This window comes from Canis lupus, chromosome 15, assembly GCF_011100685.1.
Source record: "Canis lupus familiaris isolate Mischka breed German Shepherd chromosome 15, alternate assembly UU_Cfam_GSD_1.0, whole genome shotgun sequence".
In the NCBI taxonomy this organism is placed as follows: Eukaryota; Metazoa; Chordata; class Mammalia; order Carnivora; family Canidae; genus Canis; species Canis lupus.
Window position 1 is genome coordinate 43,320,256 of NC_049236.1, and position 26,238 is coordinate 43,346,493.

Sequence of the window (26,238 nt, forward strand, 5' to 3'; positions counted from 1 at the left end):
AGAAACTACCTCAGCGTTAGCAGGTGGGACAGCTGAGCCCTGCATGGTTTGACCCAAGGCCCTCATCACCACTGTACAATAAGATCCCTTCTATCTGGCCCACCATTTCATGGTCACTTTCAGTAATTATACACTCTGCTAGATGGTTTTAGTTGCTTTATCCCACAGTATTATTTCTGTGAGATATTCCAGAAGTGAGAATTCCCTTGGAGTAAGGATTGCATCCACTTAGCGGTGTTTCTTAGTGTTGGTCAGAGTTTCACCAGTGACAGGTTCAATTAAATAGAGTTGCATCATAACAGTGCACTCAGAAGCAACTATTTTAAAACATGAATAAACCCTGTGTTTTTTTGTTTCTTTTTTCTTTGTTTCTTAAATTCCATATATGAGTGAAATCATATGGTATTTGTTTTTCTCTGACTTATCTCACTTAGCATTATACTCTCTAGATCCATCCACATTGTTGCAAAAGGCAAGATTTCACTCTTTTTTATGGCTGAGTAACATTCCATTGTGTATATGTACCATATCCTCCTTAATCCATTCATCTATGGATGGACACTTGGGCTGTTTCCATATCTTGGCTACTGTAAATAATGCTCTAGTGAACATAGGGATGCATATATATATTTTCAAATTAGTGTTTTCATTTTCTTTGGGAAAATATTCAGTAGTGGAATTACTGGGTCATGTGGTATTTCTATTTTTAATTTTTTGAGGAAACTCCATACTGTTTTTCACAGTGGCTGCACCAGCTTGCGTTTCCACCAGTAGTGAGATAGGTGAAGGGGATTACAAGTACATTTCTTGTGATCATTATATTGTACATCCAAAACTAATATACTGTATGTTATTTATACTTGAATAAAAAAAATTGGTGAGCTAACTTTGTCCCCCATCTGGGAGATGTTGGTACATAGTGCCTGAAGGGTCTTGTCTTGTACTAGGAGTGTTGAATGATGGGTCTTCTGTGGAAATGAAACCTGTATAAAACAGAAGTTGAAAAAAAAAACAGCAATGAGTTGAATGAGTGGATTCTAGAGCATATCATAATGCAAATTTATCCCATGTCCCTTCCAGTAGCAGATCCAGAATTTCTACATAGCAAGGGCTCACAGAAAAGTATATCTTAATTCCCTCATGTTTAAAATAATGAAATCTGCCTCAAAATGTCATTGTAAGGACTGAACTAGTTTTGTGCAGGTGTGTACATATACAGACACACGCTAGTAGAGTACTTGGCACCTAATGGGCATTACATGCATGTTGGTTATTATTATCATTCTTATAAAAGAAGGAGAGGCTGGAAGCTGCTTTTGCATGGCATTTTCCATAACTTTGGATAATTGTCAGTGTTAAAGAAAGGAAGAGACCCATGACAATTATGTAGGACGTAGGTTCTGCCCCATGTCTTCCTGTCTCCACCTCCTTGGTACCATTCTATTTCACTGGTAAAGATTAAAACAGAGACATGAACTAAATTCAATTTTCTTCTCACTTGATAGAGGATGAGTCATTTCTAAAGTTCCCCACCCATACTTCTTTTTTCTTTTTCAAAAATAGCATTTTAGTATTGTAATGGAATGGTGGGAAATGATAGCTCCATTCTAAGATTACTGGCTGGGGATCCAGACAACCAAGTGATACATTGGGTTCTAGGCCATGGTTATTCTTTAGAATAAACATATAGGCACACAAACATGAATATAAGGTAGGTATTCTCATATATCCTTTTAAAATCTCATTACATTGTAAATTGATTTTTATAGTTACACAATTATGCTTGCATTTTTAAATTTTATGAATATAAAATTTATGAATTATTTTATAAAATTTTTATAAGTTAAATAGGATTTTTTAAATTACAAGAGTAACCTGGGGCAACTAGGTGGCTCAGTCTGTTAAGCATCTGCCTTTGGCTCAGGTCATAATCTCAGGGTCTTGAGATCGAGCCCTGTGTCTGGCTCCTTGCTCTGTGGAGAGTCTGTTTCTCCCTCTCTCTTTGTCCCTCCCCACTTACCTTGCTCTCTCAAGCTCTCTCTTTCTCTCTATCGCAAGTAAATAAATAAAATATTTTTTTAAAAAAAGTAATCTAGATTCAATAAAGAAAAGTTGGGAATAAAACCACCCAGAGATGGATACTTTAAACATATTGATGTATAGCCATCTGAACTTTAAGCTGTTGCATCCAAATATAGGATCATTGTGTTTAAGTATATATAAATATGTACATAGTATTTTATATATATGCTATAGACATGTGCCCTATGTTGTTGAATATTCTCCTATGACAAGATTTTTAATGGCTGCATAGTATTCCATTATATAAATGTACCATAGTTTAGTTATCAATCTCTGACTTCATGCATTTATGTTATTTTTATGCTTTTGAGAGTTGTAAATCATCTTAGATGACCATCAGTGAGCTAAACTCTGAGGATGTATTTCTGCTCATTCCTTTGAGACATTCTAGTGAGGGAAGTGGTGTGCAGGTATGAGGAAGAGGGGGTGGAAGAGCACCTGCAGACATTACTCAAAGAGACTGTCACCTTGGCTCTTCAGCTAAATGTTTGATGTTTCCTGGAGAATCCACAAAGAATTGAAAATGTCCTTGACATTTCTAGTCAACCTACTCGAGGATCAAGTACCAAGACCTGCCTCTTTCTATCAGCTGCCAACTCATCCTTACATATAAATTGTGCAGGCAGAAATCATTGTCCTCAAACTCTGCAATGTTTTCTCCTCTCTTATAAATTCTGTTTTCATCTTGTTCCTCGACTTGGTCCTACTACCTGATTCATCACATGTATTTAAGCAATTGCTACACAAATTAACTAAATAGCATGAAAAATAACATATATCTCTAAGCTCATCTTCAACACTCAGTTGTGAGATTTCAAAGATAATATAAGAAGAACTACTTTAAAAAATAAATTGATAATAGAAATTTTAAGTTTTGGCAAATATTAAAATCAAAAGTAAAGAAAGGAATTTTTTATTAAGAATCAATGAAAGTATGTAAAAAATATCAAAAGGGATAACTAATGAACAAAAATAATCTATATTTCTTAGTTAATGTTACATCTCCTTTCCATCTTTCAGTTCAGTGTAATTATTTACAGGTAGGGCATAAACCTATAATCACTTTAGGATACCAAATGGACTCTTTTGAGACATAAAATTTGTTTCTGGGGCTGCTAGTTCCCAGAGCTAGCTCCTTTTGAATCTCCTCAGCATTAGAACAGTGCTTTGTACATAAGAGGTATTCAGTCAAATACTAATAGTTATAAATTTTTAGCTAATTTCTTAAGAGAAACAACTGAATGAATTTCCAGATTACATCTAAAATGAAAACAATGAATTAAACAAGCCATATGGCAAAGTGGCATGTACAGAATGAGTTCAAGCATATTTGAAAATCACACATTCATAGAAGACTAACAAAATATTTTCAACATTTCAGTAACATGTACACACACACTTTTAAGACTGGAAAACAACATCAACAACAACAACAACAACAACAAACTTAAACTGAAAAGCAAAGCAAACCACACCAAAGTTTTTAAGTGTTAAAGAGTTAAAATGTTAAAAATGTAACCAAAGCCACTGAGGAACTTTGTGAACACAAATATGCCCTCCTCCAGGCTTCCTAACTCTTCTGCAGGTCATCAGGGACAGCCTGAATTGGGATTAGCAGGGGTCAGTTAGGGAGGTGCTCAGTCTATGGGTTGATGCCCCTCCTCCTTCTGAACACCTATAAGACCCTGCGTGATCCAGCCCCCGCCCCCCCCCCCCCACCTCCTCATCTCATTGCTCGCCCCTCAACTTTCTCTCTCCAGGCTCCAGCCACACTAGACACCTCTTGTTTCCTCAAATGCACCACACTCTTTCCCATGTCCACACCTTTGTTCCTCCTCTTCTCTTTGCCTGAAGCATCCCCTCCCACTCCCATCTTGCCTAACTGTCTGCTTTTCAGGTCTTAGCCCAATACCATTTCCTTTTGGAGGCTCTTTCTTATCTCCCCTACTTAGACCACAAACTCCACCAAGTCCCCAGTGTTTGGCATGGTGTGAGAAAGGCTCAATGAAATCTTATGATTGACTGTTTGGAATCCAGATATGTCTTCCAAGGGCTCTGGTGGTTACTGGGAACTTTGGGTATTCATTCATTTATTCATTAGTTCACAAAAGTGTTTTTGCATGCCTACTTTGTGCTATGTACAAAGAACATGATAGGTAGGTAGATAGATAGATAGATGATAGATAGATAGATAATAAATAGATAGATAATAAATTTCCCTGCAGGGAAATTCCAACTTAGTAAAGAGACACAACAATTTGATCTAAGTCTCATAAGGTATTTTAGTGTGGTGGTGATGTGGCACACAAAAAAGGCTGTGGTCAGTTCTATGGGGAGGAAGAGGAGGTGGAAAGACCTCATGGAGGTGTTCTTTGAACTCATCTTGTAAGAACTGTAGGATTTCGACTGTGTGGACATTTAGGTGCAGTCAGCAGTGCCAGCAATGCCCTGGAATCTGAGACATCATTGAGGGAACTGCAAGCATCTATGGGGCTGCAGAGTAAGATGTGGAGAGAGCAATGCAGTGAGCAAGGGAAACAGCTGAAGAGGTGGTGGAATGCCATGTTCCCTGGGCCCTGGCAGGGAAGTCAGACTTTATCCTTAAACCAGTGGAGAGACAAGAAAGATCTGAACCAAATTTTCATTTTGGGGAGATCACTGTCAATGGTGGGTTGGATGATGTGGGGAAAAACAGCATGCCTAGAACTTATCATAAGAGGACCCCATCTTGTGTTCTGCAGTGGCCAAGATAAGCAGTCCCTTTGTAAACCAGACACTCCTCCTCCCACAGGGTCCTTATCACTACTTGGTGTTGCTTCTGGAGGAGAAGACCTATACTCTGAGAGCTTCACAGACTAGAAAATTGTAAATATATATATATATATATAACAAAGATCCAGCAATAGGATCTAACATCTCTTAAAATTGGTACTTTAGGGGCACCTGGGTGGCTCAGCGGTTGAGTGTCTGCCGTGGCCCAGGGTGTGATCCCGGGGTCCAGAGTCCCACATCCGGCTCCCTGCTTCTCCCTCTGCCTGTGTCTCTGCCTCTCTCTCTCTGTCTCTCCTGAATAAATAAATCTTAAAAGACAAAACAAAACTGGTACTTTAGGGCTTTGAATTTTAAACAAAGGCAGAGAAGGAGAAAAAAGTATTTTAAATGTAGAAGTAAAGTATATATAACTTTTTTTGTATAAAAATTGAGAAGATGATTAGAGAGACAGAGCGCATTAAATTAAGTTTTGAACTTTATCAAAACCATTTTCAACCTCTACCAAATAGGTGTCCAGCTTCTCCAACAGCTATTTCTCAGAGGAAGCGAGCATTTAATGGAAATTTTGTTCTAAAGAAGCAGAGACTGAAGCTCAAGGCTCCCAACTAGTCAGAACTCAGGAATATCAAACATTGAAGACAACACATTGTTTAGAGAAACAAAGTCCTTGAGGTAATTTTCAAAAATTGCATAAAATAAAATAAAAATATAAGTATTTCAATAGTAGTTAATACCTGTGCTTGCTTAGCAGTGTGAGGAGGGCTTAGACATCTCTTACTAAAATACACAGTTCCCAAAGGAAAAAAAAAGTCGGCTTGAAGGAACAATAGCTCTGCTCACTCACATACGTTTTCTATTTTCTAGGAATTCAGTTAAGTTTTAAAGAACTTGCTGGTTATTCTAAGACAAATTCACATAAGACAATCTGAAGAATTTTATCAATCAGTTCAAATTAAATATACTAGCCGCTGGTTGAAAAATGTCACTTACGAGAGACAAAAGAAGTATCTCTTTGTACATTCTCAGGTGCTTAGGCTACTTTCAAAATTCAGGGTAAGGAAACCAAAATCCCACGATACCCCTAAAAACCACCAAGGAATGTTTTGATGCTTACATTTAACATTAAGAGCCCCTTAAGTCTGTGTAGCTCTCCCACATTCCCTGAGCCCCAACCAGCTAAGAGATATCTGTGGACATATGCAGTGATGCAAAGCAGCAAAATTTCTGTGAATACAGGGATTTTAAGTAGGGTTTTTTACAATAGAATCTTTAGTTGGGTTGACGAGGTAAAAGTATCCGAGCAAATCTGTAACCATTAAATAACAGATGTGAGTTGCCTACACCTCTTAGGGTTATGAGAAATGTCTCTCTCTTTTTTCTCCCGTGCTCTGGGCCTCTAGATTTCTATAGCTAAATTAGGTTTCAACAAATCCTATTGCATCATTTGCAAATTAAAGGTCAACTTAAATACTGTCCTCTTTAATTCAGAATGTGCTTTTATACTTTATATTATAAGGTTTTTTTTGTTTTTTTTTTTAAGGCTCTAGTTATTTATTCATGAGAGACACAGAGAGAGAGGCAGAGACACAGGCAGAGGGAGAAGCAGGTTCCCTGCTGGGAGACCGATGTGGAACACAATCCCCAGATGTGAGATCACACCCTGAGTGGAAGGCAGATGCTCAATCACTGGGCCACCCAGGCGTACCTATTACAAGGTCTTTTGGAACATATAATCCAAGTTCCTTACTTTACAGATAAGAATTTGATATCATAAAAATTAACTGATAAGCGTAATTTAACACAGCTGGTAAGGAACAGAATGGTGACCTAATTCTGCTGATTTCCAATAATATATCCATTTCCAGATCTGTGCCTGGTCAAATCTTGTCAGCAAGATTTCTTGGATGTTTTAGCATATTAGTTGGTGAACATTGGGGTGCATTGTGCACACACACAAAAAACAATTAAATTCCTTGAGATTCTGGGATCCCAGGGGCTAGGAGTTTTAAAATAGTCATATATTCTTCATTTTGATTTTTTCATACTAATTTATTGAACTAATTATATCTCTTAGCTTTCAGTGATCTCTTGATATAGTCACTATGAGAAACTATTTTCTGTTCTAGTAACATTCACATGAGGGTCATTTTTTTAAATCTGTTCACTTCTTTTAGGAAGAACACATCCAGGGTCACCTGGGTGGCTCAGTTGGTTAAGCATCTGCCTTCACCTCAGGTCATGATCCCAGGGTCCTGGGATCCAGCCCTGTATCAGGCTCCCTGCTTGATGGGCAGCCTGCTTCTCCCTCTCCACCACTTGTGCTCTCTCACACACTCTCTCAAATAAATAAAATCTTAAAAAAAAATAACAAAGTGCAATTTTGGACAAATATTCTATAGTCTTGCTTAATGCCCAAGCTTCAGGTAGCTGAACTCCTGTCATGATGTGATAAAGCCAGCTCTTGCAGCTGCTGGTTTGGATTTGGTTCCTTTCTGACTTGCATTTGATAGAAGTCTTATCTTGCAAGAACAAACTCTAACAAGGCCACACCCTGCATATGAAATGCCCGTAAGTAGTTTCCAAGTCAGAAAACTAAATTCTCTAAGTGCTGTAGTTTTTATTTTGGCATTGTAATGACCATAAAAACTGATTGATAAATTTATCTCTGGAAGTTCTACACAGCTCATTTGTGGTAAAATAGGGACAAAAATTCACATCTCTTGACTTCCAACTCAGTATCTTTTCTGTCAGGCCCTATTGTTTTATACAGAGTGAATGTATACATGGGGGATCTGTGTGCTCCAAAAAATATTTGGAGAAGACTATTGCTGTGAAGCAATATTTTAAAGGAAGTATTTGGTTTTGCTCTTGAACCAAAGCATTAACAAACTCAATCTGGCTCGAGTTATAATAATATAATTAGATGTTCATCCTGTCCATTGTCATTCATTTTTCTTTTTTGGAAGGGTTTAGTAGGCTAAAATAGCCCTTATGATTTAGAAAAATTGAGCTTTCTAAAGAATAAAGTGGTTGTTGTGATAACATCTGAGCCTAGTGTTTTGGATAGCCCTCAATATTTTGTTTGAACTCTCTGATAGACAGCTCTTAAAGAAGGAAGCAGCCTGGTAACTGGTGCAGTTAGTGGGAGAAGTGTCAATGCAAAGACCCAGTTTCTGTTCATTTACAGAGTGGCATCCTCTGGCAGTTCCCATGCAGCTAGGTAATCATATTTCCACCTTCCTTAACTTGATAGAATAAGAGCTCCTCACTGAGTCTGCCTTGAAGCTGCTGTGGACTAGGATAACAACAGCTTTCCTCAAGGGACCTTGAACATGATAGCCTGGTTCTGGATGGCCCAGCTTCTGGCCATCCTTACTGTTCCAAGTTATTGGTGAGGCAGCAGGGATGGAAAGAAAAATCAGCCTATAATCTCAGCCATTGTGTTTTCTTCGGCCCAGACAGAAAGAAAGCAAGAGATATTTATGTCTATTATCTTAGTGAGAAAGGAGATCAGATTTCAGTCTGATATGATTGATGTAGCTGCTGCCACTAACTAGTTGATGATATGATTATGTCACTGAACTCATCTGGGCCTCGGTTTCTTGCTTCTAACACGAGAGTAATGGAACAGATATCCTCTAAGGAACCTCACTAGTCCCTGGATATTTATATGGCCGATATAATAATATTCATATTTAGCGCATTGTGTATTTACCACATTCTGGGTACCCTTTTTTGCTATCTTCAAAGCAATTACCTGAGCACATATTATTATATATTAGTCATTATTTGTAGAGGAGAAAAACAAAGATCAGAAACATTGCCTAGCTTGCCTAAGATAGTTGAATAATAGCAGAGCTGGGTTTTGAATTCAGATCTATTTGACTGCAGAACCATCTGTGAAGGTCTACCATGATCTATGCAGAATAAAAAGAAAAGAGACCACCAAATAAATTGTTCTCAGAGATTAAATTCTCAAAAAATTATGTAACAACTCTGAAGCAAACCTTCATTTATGGCAAATCAGGGCTAACTGAAGAATACAAAAATAATAATTTACCTTGTGCATAACTGAGGTGGGAGGGGCATACCCCTAACATAGAAGTGTAGAGTGTATAGAATAGAATGTAGCCACATTATGGAAAGACAGGTGTTTCTGTTAAGCAACAATTTTCTAGCTGAAATATCATCTTTTTGAGCCAAGCATCTTCCAATCCAATTACCATTGCCTATTTCAAATTCTCAGGACAGAAGAGGACTTCACATACTTCAAGTGTGCCAGCTTTAAGGCATTGGCATTTTGGTAGCTCCTCCACACATTAGGTTTGAGCTTAAAAAGGTTAGACTGGGTTAGAAAAATTCTAATGAAAAGTGAAAATTTTATCTCAAAGCTCTCACACCACTGCCCCTGCTTGAACAATGACAAATGGCAACAATAGAAACTAGTTCAGTATTCTCAGTCCTGACTGCATATTAGAATCAATCATCTGTGATACACAGATATGAGATTCCAGGGGGCTGCCAGCAGTGAGAGCCACTGCTCCAGACTAAAGTCACACGTAGAAACTTCATTTTCCAGAGTTTTAAGATCTCTTATTACATTTTCTTAAAAAAATAATTTTAGTTATTTATTTGACAGAGAGAGAGAGAGCATATTGCAGGTAGACAGAGAGGTGAGAGAAAAGTAGGCTCCCTGCTCAGCTGATGCTCAGCCCCAGTGAGGGGTGGATCCCAGGACTCTGGGATCACGTTCTGAGCTGAGCCGAAGGCAGACGTTTAACCAACTGACCCACCCAGATGCCCCTCTTACATTTTCTAAGGTTCTTGCATCACCCTTATCTAGAGCTTGAACAAATTCAGAAAAACAACTAGATATTAGCCTGATTTGCTTGAGAAATAAAAACGTACACCATTTGCCATATTAAATGATGATATTTCTTGTGGTTTTGTCTTAGAAAAGCCCCTCTCCCCCACATTTGATTTAAAGTTATGCATTTTCCGAGGGTAAGTGTGGAACAGAGAAAGCAGAATGGCTTGGATGGAAACATGGGTAGTAGGCCTGGAGCCTCACACCCTGTGTCCACGGCCAGCTGGGAGCAGTTCCAAGAAACCCCACAAGAACTTATTGTTCTTTAGTCTAAAACTTAGTTTTCAAATTGCAGAATGATATCCCTTGGCAGACTTTCTGTAAAAGGACAAAGAATACAGAATAAATATTTAGGCTTTGCAGGCATCATGGTTAGTCTCTGTTACAAATCTTTCATGATGTCATTACAGTACAAAAGCAGCCATAGACAATACATAAGCCAAAGCATAAATGAGTATGGATTTGTTCCAATAATTACTCATGGATACTAACATTTTAATTTCATCTAATATTTGCTTGACACAAAATATTATTCTTTTGATTTTTTAAAACACCTAAAAAGCAAAAACCATTGTTACCTTGAAGGTTGAAGGTTGTACAAAACCAGGTAGTGGGTTGGATTTGGCTCACAGGCTGTAGTTTGCTGGTGCTTACATTAATGCATTTAGAATCTCTGGCTATAGAACCCAACATCACTATTTTTTTAAGACAGCCTCTTAGATGATTCCAACATTTAGTCAAGATAGTGAATTCCTACAGTAATCAGCCTTAAAATCAACTCATTGTGTCGTTACTGGCATTAAAATATTAAATTATATGAAACAGAAGACAGTGCATCACACATAATAAGGACAGTTATTATTTTGTGGAATTTTAATTCATATATGTTTATGCATTTGTGTAGAGTGAGTTGCAATGTACATTCACTATGTCTTAACCACATTTGAATACATCTGTAGATTAATATGCCTTGCTATACTCTACTTGAACACCTGGCCCCCAGAGGGGCTAAGAGAATCAACAGCCCATGACACAACTGAAATCCATTCAAGGCACAAATGAGCTGTTGACGGGGTAGTTGACTCCACCATAGAACAATATTATCCAGATTTTCTAAGGTCCATTAAAGCAGAGTTTCTATGTGTACTGTGCCATTAAAATGATTAGAGAGCTCTGAGAGAGAATTCATTAAGCACATAAAGTTAGCTAACAGGATAATTACAAATAGGCTATATACCTTCAAAACATATCAGAGAATAAAGGCAAACTGACCATAGCATATAGGTCAAAACATCAGAAATAAATCATTAAAAAAAGAAAGTATGGAAAAGACAACAAAAGATACTAATGTGAGTTGTGAATCCATAAATGCATATAAATTAAATTTCCAGCCTAAACTAAAAAGACTTTTAAATTGAGTCAAAATAGAAGGGAAAAAAGACTCCAATGCATGTATGCTAGATCACAAGGGACACAAATAAAAGAATGCAAGATGTGTAAAAAAATAAATGCAAAGGTATATTAGACAAGTAAAAACAGGAATCGAAATTTTAAAATTAGAAAAAGTACAATTAAAAGCAAAGACAATTAAAAAGACATGGAGGATTAATTTATACCATTAAAGGATATATTGCACAAGGACTTTTAGGTAAATATGGGCCATTATATCCCAAAACTATAACAACAAGATATACAGAACAAAAGAAGAAATTGACAGAATTACAATATTAGTGGAAAGTTTTAACAGTTTTGTGATAGGTCAATGAAGCAAAAATATAAACACTAACCGGACCTGAAAAACATCTGGCTTGCAACCACAAGTGATTGTGTGTTCCTATATTCCTATACACTCATTTTGAAGTGACATTGCTGAATTGCCTGTCAGGATGCTTTTCAGATCTGTACCTGACAGAGTAGTTCAGAGAGGACACAAGAGACATATCTGTGCAGTGTTTCTCCTAGCAGGATGCAACTTCACTGCCATGATTCATCTTTCCAGTTGCCTTCAACCCATGTACTGTATTCATGTTTAATACTTTGGGATTATTTTATTTCATTTGAAGTGATAATCATGAAAGGGAGATCCTGAGATAAAAGACTTATCTAGCCCAGATTAAAAGGAACAAAAGGCTAATATTATAGCCACACAATTCAAGTTCTTTAACTGCACCAGAAGACCATCAGCCTTCATTACAGTCTCCACTTTAGTGAAAGCACAAGCAGAGCACTGAGTGACAACGTTGCAAGAGTGAGGAAGAGTCAAACCTGGACTATTGCTCTGAAAGAGACAAATTAGGCAATTTAATGTATTGATTAAGGGCACGGATTCTAGAGCCAGCCTGCATGGGTTCAAACTAATTTCCCTAACTACTAGCTGAGTCCTTGGGCAGCTGGATTAATCTCTCTATACCTTTGTTTCATCTTTTGTAAAATGGGGATAATAATTGTCTCTATCTTAAAAATTATTGACTGAATTAAATGACATTTAATTAAAATATGTCTAAATTTCACACAAACAGAAAAGCTGCTCTTAAATATGGAATTGCTAGGAACCACAAATAACCAAACTAATCTTGAACAGAAGTGGAGGACTTACACTTCAAAATTTCAAAACTTACTACAATGCAACGGTAATCAAAACAGTATGCTGCTGCTCAGAGAATCAATGGAATAGAATCAAGAGTCTAGAAGTAAACCCATACATATATCAATTGATTTTCAACAACAGTGCCGAGGCCATCAAATGGAGAAAGAATAGTCTCTTCAACAAACCGTGCTGGGACAGCTAGTAAGCTAATGTGAAAGAATGAAGTCGGATTCTTATCTTACATCATCTAAAAAAATCAAATAAAAAAAATGGGCCAAAGACATAAATATATGAGTTAAACTATAAAACCTTTAGAAGGAAACATGAGAGTAAGTCTTTATGACCTTGGATTTGCAGTCAGTGGTTTTCTTTTTTAAAATATGATGCGAAAAGCACCTGCAAAAAAATTTTTAAAAATAGATAAATTGGACTTCATCAAAATTACAAACTTTTGTGTATCAAAGGATGCTCTTAGGAGAGTAAAAAGATAATCCACAGGGTGGGAGAAAATATTTGCAAATCATCTGTCTACTAAGAGGCTAGTATCCAGAGTATATAAAGAACCATTACAATGTAACAAAAACTCAAACAGCCCAATTTAAAGATGGGCAAAGCACTCAAGTAGACATTTCTCAAAAAAGGACATACAAATGGCCAACATGAAAAGACGCTAAATACCATCAGTCACTGAGGAAATGCAGATCAAACCCACAATGAGATACGACTTCACATCCACTAGAAAATAACAAGTTTGGCCGAAGATGTAGAGATTGGAGCCCTCATACACTCCTGGAGGGACTATAAAATAGGGCAGCTTCTGTGGAAAAAAGTATGGCATCTCCTCAATAAGTTATACATAAAACACCACAAGACACCAAATTTCTAATCCTTAGGTAACCTCAAAAGAGAATTGAAAACAGGAGTTCAAAAAAAAAGTACAGAAATCTTTATTTATAATAGCACTTTTTACAAAAGCCAAACAAGTAGAAATGACCCAATGTCCATCAATTGATGAATGAATAAATAAAATGTGGTATATCCATGCAACATTTATAAAAGAGAATGAAATACTGACACTTGCTACAACATGGATGAAAGCACTTGGCATACTAAGTGAGGAAAGCCAGACATAAAGGGCCATGGGTTGGATGATTACATTCATATGAAATATTCAGAATAGGAAAACTGGTAGAAACAGAAAGTAAATTAATGGTTGCCAAGGGCTGGTGGGAGAGGAAATGAGAGTTTAATGATCTGGTATTTTCTTTTAGTGTTATGAAAATGTTCTGTGATTAGATTGACACTATGGGTTTACGACATGGTGAATGTACTAAATACCACCTAGTTGCATATTTTAAAATGGTGCAAATGGTGAAATTTGTTACATGTATATCTCCACAATAAAAAAAAAATTAGGGGTAGCCCAGGTGGCTCAGCGGTTTAGCACCGCCTTCGGCCCAGGGTGTGATCCTAGAGACCCGGGATCAAGTCCCAAGTCGGGTTCCCTGCATGGGGCCTGCTTCTCCCTCTGCCTGTGTCTCTGCCTCTCTCTCTCTCTCTCTCCCTCTCTCTGTGTTTCTCATGAATGATAAATAAAATACTAAAAAAAAAAAAAAAAAAGACAGTAACAGAACATGTAAAATACCTCTCCAAAAAGGAGACACGTGTATTTATCTAAAGTTTCTTTCAGAATTCTTTTCAAACTCTTTGGAGGACATAAGATAGGACTCAGTGGAAAAACATGATATGTTCCAAATTCAGAGATTTATAATTGCAAAATTTTTTATTTGCTATGAGCCAATTTATTCATTTAATTCCATCATTCATTTTATTCTTACCAAATAACGTAGGAGTATTTTTATGCTGCTGTAAGGATGACTTTCCCAAAGGATTCTGAAATTCATCTGGAAGAATAAACAAAAACTTCTGGTTTCAGGGGCACCCGGGTGGCTCAGTGGTTGAGCATCTGCCTTTGGCTCAGGGCATGATCCTGGAATCCCGGGATCGAGTCCCGCATCGGCAGAGCCTGCTGTCATGGTAGGCTGTGATGCCCTCCCTAGATGCCTTACATTTGCTCAGCTTCTCTACTTATTATGGACAGGAGGCTTGGTCTGCAACAAGCTGGTTTGCCTTGAACCGAAGCCAGAAGTTTGTGTTGTTTTTTTGTTTTGTTTTTTAAAGATTTAATTATTCATGAGAGACACAGAGAGAGGCAGAGACATAGGCAGAGGGAGAAGCAGGCTCCCTTCAGAAAGCCTGATGTGGGACTGGATCCCGGGACTCTGGGGTCATGACCTGAGCCAAAGGCAGATGTTCAACTGCTGAGCCACCTAGGTGTCCCAACTAACTAGAATTTAAATAAAAACTTGAAACAACAAACAAAAGGCCGGAAAGTAGAAATGACCTAAAGTATTTGAAATGTGGCATAGGTTAAATAAACTCTGATTATGCATCAGATGTAATATTGTGAAGCCATTAAGAAGTTTTATAAGAGCTATTTACTAAAATGGAAAATATGCTCTTTCAGGTTTCAGAATACTGCGTAGAGTAACTTTTTAAAGTATATGTTTATAAACATACCTAGAAAAAAATTTCTGGAATATTTGTACCAAAATGTCAACAGTGCTTCTCTCTAGATAGCAGATTTGGAATGATTGTTCTCTTCTCTTGAGAAAAGAAGTAGAACATGTTGGTTAAGGCTGAGGGCTCTACAGTCAAACCTCCTGGAATTGCATCCAGTTTTCCTGCTCACTATATGTCTTTAGGCACTTTAAAAATATTTTATTTATTTACTTGAGAGAGAGAGAAAGCGGAAGGCAGGACAGGAGGAGCAGAGAGAGAGACATGCGGACTCTTTGCTGATCACAGAGCCCAACGCCGGGCTCAAGCTCATGACTCTGAGATCATGACCTGGGCCAAAATCAAGAGTATGGATGCTTAACCAACTGAGCCACCCAGGTGCCCCTCTGAGGCAAGTTTTTAAAACTCTCTGAACCTCTGTTTTTTCATCTGCACAATGAGGATAATATCTATTCCATGGTTATTGTCAGAATAAAATCCATGTAAGGGGCTTAGCATGGTGCCTGTATAGAAAGTGTTCAGTCTGAGCCACTAATATTTTCCAATTCTTATCTTTCCTCTAATAAATATGTGAAAAGTTAAATATAGGCCCTGACCCTTGTCTTCTCTTTACCTATGGTTTTTGTCGAGTGGAAAACTCTTTGTAGCACTGAGTAAATATTTTGTATCACTGGACTCACAGTACCTAGGGTCAGAGGCAGTGAAAGTAGACCTGTGATTGCTATTTGTATGGAGACTTTGAAGGCACAGTAACAAGTTAGGGCCACAGGAGGCTAATACTACAAAAGACTAATGTCAGTCACAAAGAAGTCTGGTTCTCATATTGGATTAGAAGAAACATAGCTTAGCAGAAAACCCTTAACTTGACTCATTCTCCATTTACTACCAGGGATCTAAACTCTTCTTCCCTACATCAAGCAAGTTTGTTTTTCCTGCAGTACCTAGTTAATCGCTTACACTTAACACCTCCACCGGTTGGTTATGCACACCTCAGAGAGAAACCCGGCACTTTGCTTGGATCTTTAAAAGCCACTTGCTAAATGTGGTCTGATTCTAAAATGCCAAGGGAAATGAGACTCCAGCTGGAAGAGGGTAGAATCTCCTCCTGCACTTTTGCTTTGGAGGCTGGTATTGAGCTCGGGGACTGAAAGAAGAATGTGCAGTGTTTTATGGTTTGGGGCTTACGATGATTTTACAGTCACGTACTTTTCCGAGACAGACATGGGCCAGAACACTCCATGACTCCCATGAGGGATAGAAGTCTCTTAGCGAACAAAGTGCTCTAAGGTTCTATATGCTGCCACTTTTCTGGTACTCTCAGCTGCTGGAACGTGGCAGCTGGCAACTTGGGTTGTGTATCATAACAGAGTTGTGTGTCACAGCACATGTGTATGAATTGTGTATCATAACAGAAAACACAAACCTTATAAATAATGGAAAATGGGAAAATTATCAACGATGGTTTATTTCATCTGTTCACCAATAATTCTTGCTTTTTTTCACTACCAGATCTCTGAAATCAGTTTCACTAGGCATTGTAGCCAAGTTTATTTGAGGAGTAATAACCACAATGAAATGCATCTGGCAGGAATGGATAAAGAAGATGTGGTCTATGTATACAATGGAATATTCCTCAGCCATTAGAAACGACGAATACCCACCATTTGCTTCCACATGGATGGAACTGGAGGGTATTATGCTGAGCGAAATAAGTCAATCGGAGAAGGACAAACATTATGTGGTCTCATTCATTTGGAGACTATAAAAAATAGTGAAAGGAATAAAGGGGAAAGGAGAAAAAATAAGTGGGAAATATCAGAAAGGGAGACAGAACATGAGAGACTCCTAACTCTGGGAAATGTACTAGGGGTGGTGGATGGGGAGGTGGGCGGGGGGTGGGGGTGACTGGGTGATGGGCACTGAGGTGGGCACTTGACGGGATGAGCACTGGGTGTTATTCTATATGTTGACAAATTGAACACCAATAAAAAATAAATTTATTAAAAAAAAAGAAAAAGAAATGCATCTGCCAGGATCTTGGTTTTCCTGCTAATATTTGTCAGCATCGTTTCATGATAGAGGCCTTAGAAAGCAGAGGTTATTTGTTCAGTTTACTTTTATTTTTTTTTTAACTTTTCCTAATTACATTTTATTGATTCTCTTTGCAGAAAATTTAAAAAGCCTTAGAAAACAATTTAAAAAAGTCACCTACAATCCCAACACGCAGAAATAACCTTGGGATGTTTCTCCTCAGGACTTTTGTGTTAGTTTCAACCTAGGTCATGTCTCATAGAAGACCACACAGACAGGTACTTATTAAATATGCAGAAATGTTGATAATGGCTGGAAATCTATTACATACCTGCTTGTGTCGGTAACTTACTTGATATTTCATGAGGAATGATTTCAGTGACATCTTGAGTAGAAATATAACCTATAAAAACAAGTTGGAGAAATTGCTTAAAATGTGCTTCCCAAATTGGTTTGTAGATATTTTCTTTAAAAAAAAAAAGATTTTATTTATATATTCATGAGAGGCACAGAGAGAGAGAGGTAGAGACAAAGGCAGAGGGAGAAGCAGGCTCCCTGCAGGGATCCCGATGTGGGACTTGATCCCAGGACCCTAGGATCACGATTTGAGCAAAAGGTAGATGTTCAACCACTGGGCCACCCAGGGACCTCTTTTCTTTTTAAGATAAATGTTTTCAAGAATTCTCTATAAACCAAAGTAAAAAGAAATTCATCACAGGAGTGTTAAATCTGGTTCCCAATTTAAAATTAGTATGTGCCAGTTTTTTTTTTTTTTTTAAGTTTATTTATTTACTTGAGAGAGAGAGAGAACACGAGCAAGAGAGGCAGGAAGAGGAAGAGAATCTCAAGCAGATTTCTTGCTGAGTGAAGAGCCTGACCTGGAGCTCCACAACCTGAGCCAAAACCAAGAGTGGGACACTTCACCAACTGTGCTACCCAGGCACCCCAAGTGTCTGTCAATTTTGAGGTACCATCTCTTCTTTCCCTTCTCTTAGAGATCTTTCCCCAGGTGTTCATAGTGGGGTGCCCATTTCTTTCTAAAAACCCAGTTTCAGGGAAGCCCAGGTGGCTCAGCGGTTTAGTGCCACCTTCAGCCCATGGCATGATCCTAGAGACCTGGGATCGAGTCCCACATCAGGCTCCTTGCATGGAGCCTGCTTCTCCCTCTGCCTGTGTCTCTGCCTCTCTCTCTCTCTCTCTGTATCTCTCATGAATAAATAAATAAAAATATTTTTTAAAAAACCCAGTTTCACACCAAGCTAATGAGATTCATAGGTTTGGGAACTCTACTACAGGCCATCTCAGGCTGAGCTTTGAGAAGTCACTGAATGTTAGAGATGGAAGGGAGTTTAGGTACTATCTACTCTGTATTTTATTCAATAGGCATAAGGAGGAAAGTTCTTGGATTGTTGAAGAAAAAGGAGATGCCTTGTTTCTTTACTTAGTCACTCTAAGCATGTGCTTTTCAAACTGCTACACCTGCAGTTTGTAGTAAGAGGCTCAGGGTATCCGGGTTTATCTCCATGGAGCTCTCATTTTTTCTAAGCAAATGACAATGAATATTCCTTCTTTTCTTCTCCTCTCTCCCTCCCTTCTCCTTCTCCTTTCCTTCCCTCCCTTTACCTGCTTCCTTGTTATTCAACCAATATCTTACTACATGTCGAGAGTTGTGCTAGATTCTGGAGATACCCTAATGAAGAAAACAGCCATAATACCTGCCCCTTTGGATCTTACAATTAAATTAGTATATTATGGCCTAGAATACAAACTTTTGCAAATATTTTAAAGTAAAATCAGGGAACTTTTAGAGGATCCCGGTTGATGACATTATTTGCTGGTGGGAGTGTTGCAATATCATATTCTCAAATCCTTCTTAGTGTCAGAATTTGATTTTCAAAGAAAGGTTTTGAACACACTTAAGTTTTCTCCCATGTCAGAGTTTTTGTCCTTGCCCTTCCCTTTTCCTTCCATGCCTTCCCCCCAGATTTCTTAAGTTGCCTTTTTTTTTTGGTGGGGGGGGGGGGGTCAGTTCTCAGCATAAATGTCACTTGCTCTGACAAAAATTTCCTGCTACCCTTTTGCAAGTTAGCCTTCTGCATTATGTGTATCACCTTTCCTGGTTTAATTTTCTGTGTGGTATTTATCATTGTTCTTGTGTGAGTAATTTACGTATTGGGTGGAGTGTTGGTGATCCCTCCCACTGTGGGGTGCCCCCACCCACCCTGAGTGGCTCCTGTGGAGCTCACTGGTCTGCTGTGGCCTCAGCATCCAGCCCCTGGCACAGAAATGCCAAAAGAACACTTGAATTCAGGGACTAGGAATCCCATAATTTCACGAGAACTGGCTTTCCATTTGGAGGATGACATCTGATAAATTTAGAATTAGAAATATCGGCATGGGGGTTGGGGTAACTGGGTGACAGGCACTAAGGAGGGCACTTGATGGGATGAGCACTGGGTGTTATACTACATGCTGGCAAACTGAACTTAAATAAAATGTATTTTTGAAAGACTCAAATATTGGTTTTACCCTTAAGATTCCTTGAGAAAGAAAAATAACCTCTTTTTTTCTCCCTCCCTAACCAAAGATGTTGAATTAGCCTCTCACTTTCCAGTTTCTTCATCTCAACTGATAAGGAGTGGGGAGTGGGGGCAGGATCCTGCTCAAACACCTTCCATTATTCTATAAAGTAGTCACATCCAGAGAATTTCTTCAGAGGTTTCAGAAAAGGCAAAGATGGTAGCAGCACTGGCACTGATGGCCAAGGGGGTCTTTGGGATCACGTGGCCTTGATGAGCTCTCAGGAAGTGTCATCAAAGGTCTTAGTACACTATTGCTTGAGCAGTTGTAGACCTGAAGAAGTTCTTTCTTTACCAGGAAACTTTTCCAAATATCCCACCCCACCACCACCGCAAAAAAAAAAAAAAAAAAAAAAAGGAACAATGCATCCAGTTTGATGGAGTAGGCCCCCTCTGCCCTCTGAACAACACAGAGAATACCTCTTCTCTCTTCTGTGTAATAGCTCTCCAAGTATGGGGCTACATTTAAATATTACCACATCCCCTCTGCTTGTTTCCTCTTCTTCAAGCTAAATGTCCTTAGGCTTTATGACTTGAGAACAAATGAGAGCAATTGTGTTAGTTTTCTGTTTTCCTGAAAACACTCAGAAATCATCATCCCGTCCCCAGATTTGCTCTCTAATCAATCATTACTCTCATAGCTAAGTTATTTATTAATTTGCTATGACTTTGTTTAGTCTCCATTCCTAGCAGGCAGGTACCAACATCATGCACATTTTACAGATGAAGACACTGAAGCAAAGAGAGGATCCTTTGCCTTAATATTCCCCAGCCTTTCAGGTGTGGAAGAAGGTTTGAGCTAGTTCCGTCTGTTCCTCATGCTTACGTTTTAGCCATTAAACTATTTTTTAAAAAGATTTTATTTATTCATGAGAGACACACAGAGAGAGGCAGAGACACAGGCAGAGGGAGAAGCAGGCTCCCTGTAGGGAGCCCAATGCGGGACTCGATCCCAGGACCCTGGGATCATGACCTGAGCTGAAGGTAGATGCTCAACCGCTGAGCCACCCAGGCATCCCACCATTACACTATTTGATCCTCTAATTATATCTTGGAAAATGCTAGATCCCTTCCATGTCTCCTACAGAGGTCCTTGACATGTGCTCCAATTTGAGACATTTCAAGTAACTGCCTGCTCTTTACCTCTGTGCCAGGCACTACTAATATTTTTAGCACATAAACACTGCATTTGAGAAGACATTGACTATATTACTCTCAGGAAGAGGCCAAAAATATTGCTAATTTAATACAACTTAACAATATTCCATGTCATGATCTCAGAGATCGTGAGATGGAACCCCTCATTGGCCTCAGCACTGAGCATGGAACGCTCAGGATTCTTTCTCTCCCTTTCCCTCTGCCCCTCCCTGCCTGCTCGCTCTCTCTCTCAAAATAAAAAAATAAAAAATAATAATACTCCATGTTATTTATTTATTGTAATGAATTGATTTTGATATTTTGATTTCTTCCCAAACCACATAATAAGCCAATAAACCAATAAGCATTGCTTTCTCTTTTTCCTCTAATCATACCTCAGTAACAGACCCCAGAGTGGGAAACAACTCCCCCCATGAATTCAGAGTTCCTTCTTGTAGCTTGGACTCTTTTGGCAGGTGGAGGAAATTCGAATTTTTCATAAAACTTTTTGAAACCCGAGGACCAAATAACCATTTAGAAGTTGAAGACAAGGCAACAAATTTATTCACACAGAGATATTTCTCATAATATTTAATGCAATTCTTTTCCCTCCAGCTAGGCTTAGCACTGAAGCATGCTTTTCATACTAGAAAATTGTGATCCAGCCATGATTACCAACCACCTCAATCCAATTCCTTCCACCCTACCAGCTCAGGCCCAATAAAGATCCATCCACCAGACTGGGATCTGAAATACTATTCACTTAGTTATTTGTTTAAGTAAGAACTAAAAGCAGGCAGTTTATATTTTAATCTATAATTTAATATCCTCTATAACAGCATGATGCTAAAAAAAAATCCACTTACCTGAGAGTAGTAATACAATTACTATTTTTTCATACATCCTGAGATGAGGAGCTGGCTCTCAAAACTCAAAACTCAGTGCCTGTAACCCACCAAGGACGGGCTGCTGTGGCGGTCCAAGGCCCCAGCCCGGGTGCTGTTATCTTTCAGACACACATTTTTGAGGCAGCAGTTGATAGGCCTGGGAGGTATTTTAAATTATGCACATTTGTCAAACATTTGTCAGTGAAGATACATGGGTAGCTACCTGGCATTATTAAAGTGTTAAGTAAAATCTTTACTGCAGGCAACCGGCTGCTGCTACGTGTTAAACTTCCTTTGCTTAAGTGGGCATTGCAAGGCAGTGGTCTTCAGGATCTATCCAATAGGACAAATCAAAACTGGGCCTTTGCCTTTGAGGCCTGAGGCTGGGGTCCTGATTCAGGCCGGAGTAGCTGTGTGGGAGCCAGATAGCTCCTCATTCTTCATGCAGAGATTCTTGCGGGCCAGGATGAAAGTGACTTCTTAGGTGTGAAATGAATGTATTGGAGAACTTACATTACCGTTGAGAGCTCTGAGGTTTGATAGAACTTTCAAACTCCTGACAAGTCACACAGTGATAGGAGAATACATGAGACACAAGACAATTTTAATTCAAAACAGCGTTTCAGCTGAACAGCTAGTGCCCACATGGCTGCAGTCAGAGCATCATTCCCCTCCAAATTACACCTCCCTCAGCAAGCACAAGTGAGGGCCAGCACAATAAATGCGAACACTCACAAATAAAAACAGATGCCCCTGAGACCTTGTTGTAAAGCAGATTAAAATGAGGAGTATGGCAGCTTGAGGAAGACCCATTTTAAAGGGATGCAGAAAAAAAAAAAACACCCCACAATCTGAATTAAATCTGAAACAGCTCAAAAGAAGGTGATTTGGTACTCTACCTAAATCTTCCTCTTAGAATCGTGACGATCTTTCCTGCTTGCCCCAGAAAATCAACTTGCTAAGTCAGCAACTTGTCAAATAAACTTTATGTATACTTTTACCCAAAATGTGGTTTAAAAAACTATTTATGAAACTAATGGTTTGCAGCCTCAGAAAATGGAGCCATGGAGGGGGCGGGGGTGGGGGTGGGGGAGGACAACACCCTTACTGGGGAAAAGATGGAGATAAATGTCAGCTTACATCCCAAACAGGGGGCTCTGAGGAACAGTGCAAGAGAGTTAAAGCCCTGGAATCTTGGAGGCTCTCGGAAGACATGGCCAATTTATGTAAACAATTACAGCAAAGTTTACAAATAGTTAAAATGTAACCAATATTTAGGAAACCAATAACTTGCTCAAATTTAGTATTTGCTATGGATGGATATCAGGTTGGGTTGCAGAAATTGTTTTCAACAGGTAGTCAAATAAAGGAGATTTATTTTGGATATTAATCTAAGCAATAAAGATTATTTCACATGATTTCATATTTTTAAGGAGAGAACAATTAGCATGACCTTTAAAAATGCTATTTCCCTTTGAAAATAGGTAAATAGATTAGTCACTACCCTCACAATGGATTACTAGTCAGGTACTAGAATCATGTTTTCAAAAAAAATAAAATCATGTTTCGAAAACAGTTGATATGGAGACTCAGAATAAAGATAGAAAATGGCAAGATCCAAAACTGTATATACAAAAATAAAATCCTGTTTGATTTTTTTTTCTTCTGTACTTGTTACCTCTGCCCGGAACATACTTACTATCTTCTTACATGATCTATTTCTATTCTGCTTAGGATCTCAATTTAAGAGTATTTCCTCCAGGAAGTCTTCCATGACTTCCTAAGTCTTGGTCAGGGGTCCCTGCTGTGTACTCATATCGTACCCTGTAAGTCATGGGACTTACCATAGTGCACTACAGTCATCTTTGTGTCCTCAGTGGACTATAAATTCTAAACGTGCATGCTCTGCTTGAGGCTATCTTATTTACCACTGGGTTCTGGGAGCACAGCTGACAAAAAATATTTGTCAAATCAATAAATGATAAATGCATATTGCACTGCAGAGAGAAGCGATTTCTCTCAGGCAATCTTGGGGAGCAGAGGCAGATCTTTCCAGCGCTCTCTCCCCTATCTATCTACCTATCTCCTATGCAGTGTGGTAGATTCAGGTTACCCCCAACATGGAAATCTCTCACTAAGGCGGAAAGAGAAAAGGAAAATCAGTCCAAAATCCGTGCCTTCTTCAGCGTGGACTGATTGGCCTCCGAGAACACTTTTCTTAATGTGACCTCCTGCTTTCCTAGATAATCCCTTGATTATCCACTCTTGGAGCTCTTGTAAACTCAGCACTAGTTCATTTGTTGTCCTGCGTGACTATCTCATCGTATTTCTAAGTCTTGTCTCCCTTGTTCCACCTCCAGCATCCGACAGGACAGCCTGCAGAGGCTGACGGGCAGTCGGTGAGCCATCGCCGGTGCTGGCCCCTGGAAGACCCAGACCGCCCTTGCGTGACCGTGAGGCCGCAGGGCAGAGTGGATGCTTCGCTCTTGGTCACCGGGAAGGACTTGCTCGCTCTTACTAATGTAAAGAGTGGGAATTGATCTTGGAAATTGATTTGTAGCATCCTTCAGGCAGACTTGTTGACTCCACCTGACCGGATTAAGGACAGGCAAAATCAGGAGTGTTCTCAGGACAGAGAGTGGAGGTGAGCCCAGGCCTAACACCCGAGGTGCCTGGAAGCAGGACTGCATAGTGACCTCTTGTGGCATGTCTGCATAATGGAGAGGAAAATGTTAAGACCTGAAAAAGCAACAGAAAAAAACATGCATCAGATTATACTTCTCCCTTCCACGCATTTCCCCAATTTTCTTTACATTCTTACTGAAACACGTATTCCAGATCGCCATAAAACCCCACCTGTGAGATACATCATGCAAATGTGCCAGACAAATTTACCTATCTTTTGAGAATTTTGAGTCAACGCCTAAAGTAAAACAAAAACTTTCGGGACATTTAATCAAACATAGGAAGCTTATTTCAATTTCTAAAAAAGATTTTATTTATTTATTTATTTATTCATGAGCGACACAGAGATACAGAGAAGCAGAGACACAGGCAGAGGGAGAAGCAGGCTCCATGCAGGGACCCCCATGTGGGACTCGATCCCGGGTCTCCAGGATCATGCCCTGGGCTGAAGGCAGACACTCAACTGCTGAGAGGTACTGTATGGCTTTGGGCTATTTTTTCATCATTGCCACTAGTCCAGAAGAAGGATGAATTACAATGGGCAAAGGAGGAAAATCAGTTTGGATCTACCAGTCTAGCCCCAACTTGATTCACCATGGGGAAGTATGCCTTTTTGCCAATGACTTCTGTCCCAGCTATCTCAGGATCAGACTGTTATTCCTCAAGCTGGTTGCACGTGGGTCTAAGCTGTCTGTGGCGAGGTCTACTGTATTTATTTCACACGGAGAACCCAAGAGGATGGGAAGGGGCGACCGGGCTTGCGCTAATGGGCTCCTCATTAGTCACCCTAGGAAGCCGTAGCCTACTTTGCCAGAATGGTTTAACTTCTTTCCCTGACCTTCTTTCATTGTCTTAGCATTTCAAAATTAAGTAAACACAAATTCCACGAATCTGATCCTCAAAATAACCGTATTAGAGAGGCACAACAGGGTCAGGTTTCCCCTGCTATCCAAAAGTAGAGTGTTTTTGTGAAACTTTTCGTAGATCAAAATGGCCAAAGAAGCAAACCATTAATTTATATAGAAATATATCTAAACCAAAGAAATAACCAAAGAAGCAATTACCATTAATTTATATAGAAATATATCTGAGCATTTCCAGAATCCCCCCCAAAAAACCTCTCTCAGACTTTTCTAATACCTTAGGACACATCTTGCTATCGGATGCACAAAACAAGTTGAGATAAAGCCCTGGAGCTCACAGACACAGCTCGGGCTGCGTGCGGTCCCCGGGGGGAGCTCGCGGGGCTGCTCCGGCTGCTCCGGGTTCTGCGGCCTCCACAGCTGTCAGCTGCCAAACACACACCCAATACTAGTTCCACTTGTCTTTTTTCCTAAAAGCAAAAATGCTTTTCAGATTTCTTGTGGTTCCTGAAAACAGGTTCTACCATAGGGCCCTTGTAAAAGCCAAGTTGCAAGACGAACTTTCAAAAACGCAGGGGATACGGGTCTTATCATTCTTGCTTTATACATGAGAAAATAAAGGGGCAGATAAGAGATTGAAAATGTATTCCTTAATTTGATTTTAAGCATATTGATTTAGTTGCCACTATTTAGGAGGAGGTGTATTTTAACTGAAAATCAGGAAAGGGGGGTGTCTGGGTGACTCAGGTGGTTTCATGTCTACCTTCAGTTCAGGTCATGAGCCCAGAGTCCTGAGATCCAGGCCCCGTGGCCCCGTGGGCTCCCTGCTCAGCGGAGACTCTGCTTCTTCTTCTCCCTCTGCCCCTCCTCCCACACGGCCCGGCACCCAGGCCCGCTCTGTCTCTCAAATAAATAAATAAAATCTTAAAAAAAAAATAAAAAATAGGGAAAGGATTTACTAATTTTTTAATGAAAATGATTTATTGTACATATTAGGCATTTATTAGCAGAGGATTTACTTAAAAGTCTGTCCCCTCTTAAACATCAGACATCAAACATTTGTCAAGAGTGAGCTTGTGTTCCCAAATAGCCAGGATCCCCTGGAGTTGAGGGAGGACTGGCTGTCCCTTGGGACTGATAGTCTTTCTTGAGTCAGCCTCCTCCTTTC

General features: G+C 39.3%; 1 protein-coding gene across 1 annotated transcript in view; it reads right to left on the reverse strand.

The window, feature by feature from the left end:
* The window catches only part of GYPA (glycophorin A (MNS blood group)), a 30,964-nt gene extending 9,375 nt beyond the window's left edge, over positions 1-21,589 (reverse strand). The window contains 3 exon segments of the mRNA NM_001109960.1: positions 888-983; positions 17,251-17,322; positions 21,502-21,589. Of these exon segments, the coding sequence (NP_001103430.1) occupies positions 888-983; positions 17,251-17,322; positions 21,502-21,538 (205 nt within the window). The 5' untranslated portion in view covers positions 21,539-21,589.
* Positions 21,590-26,238: the final 4,649 nt, after the last annotated feature.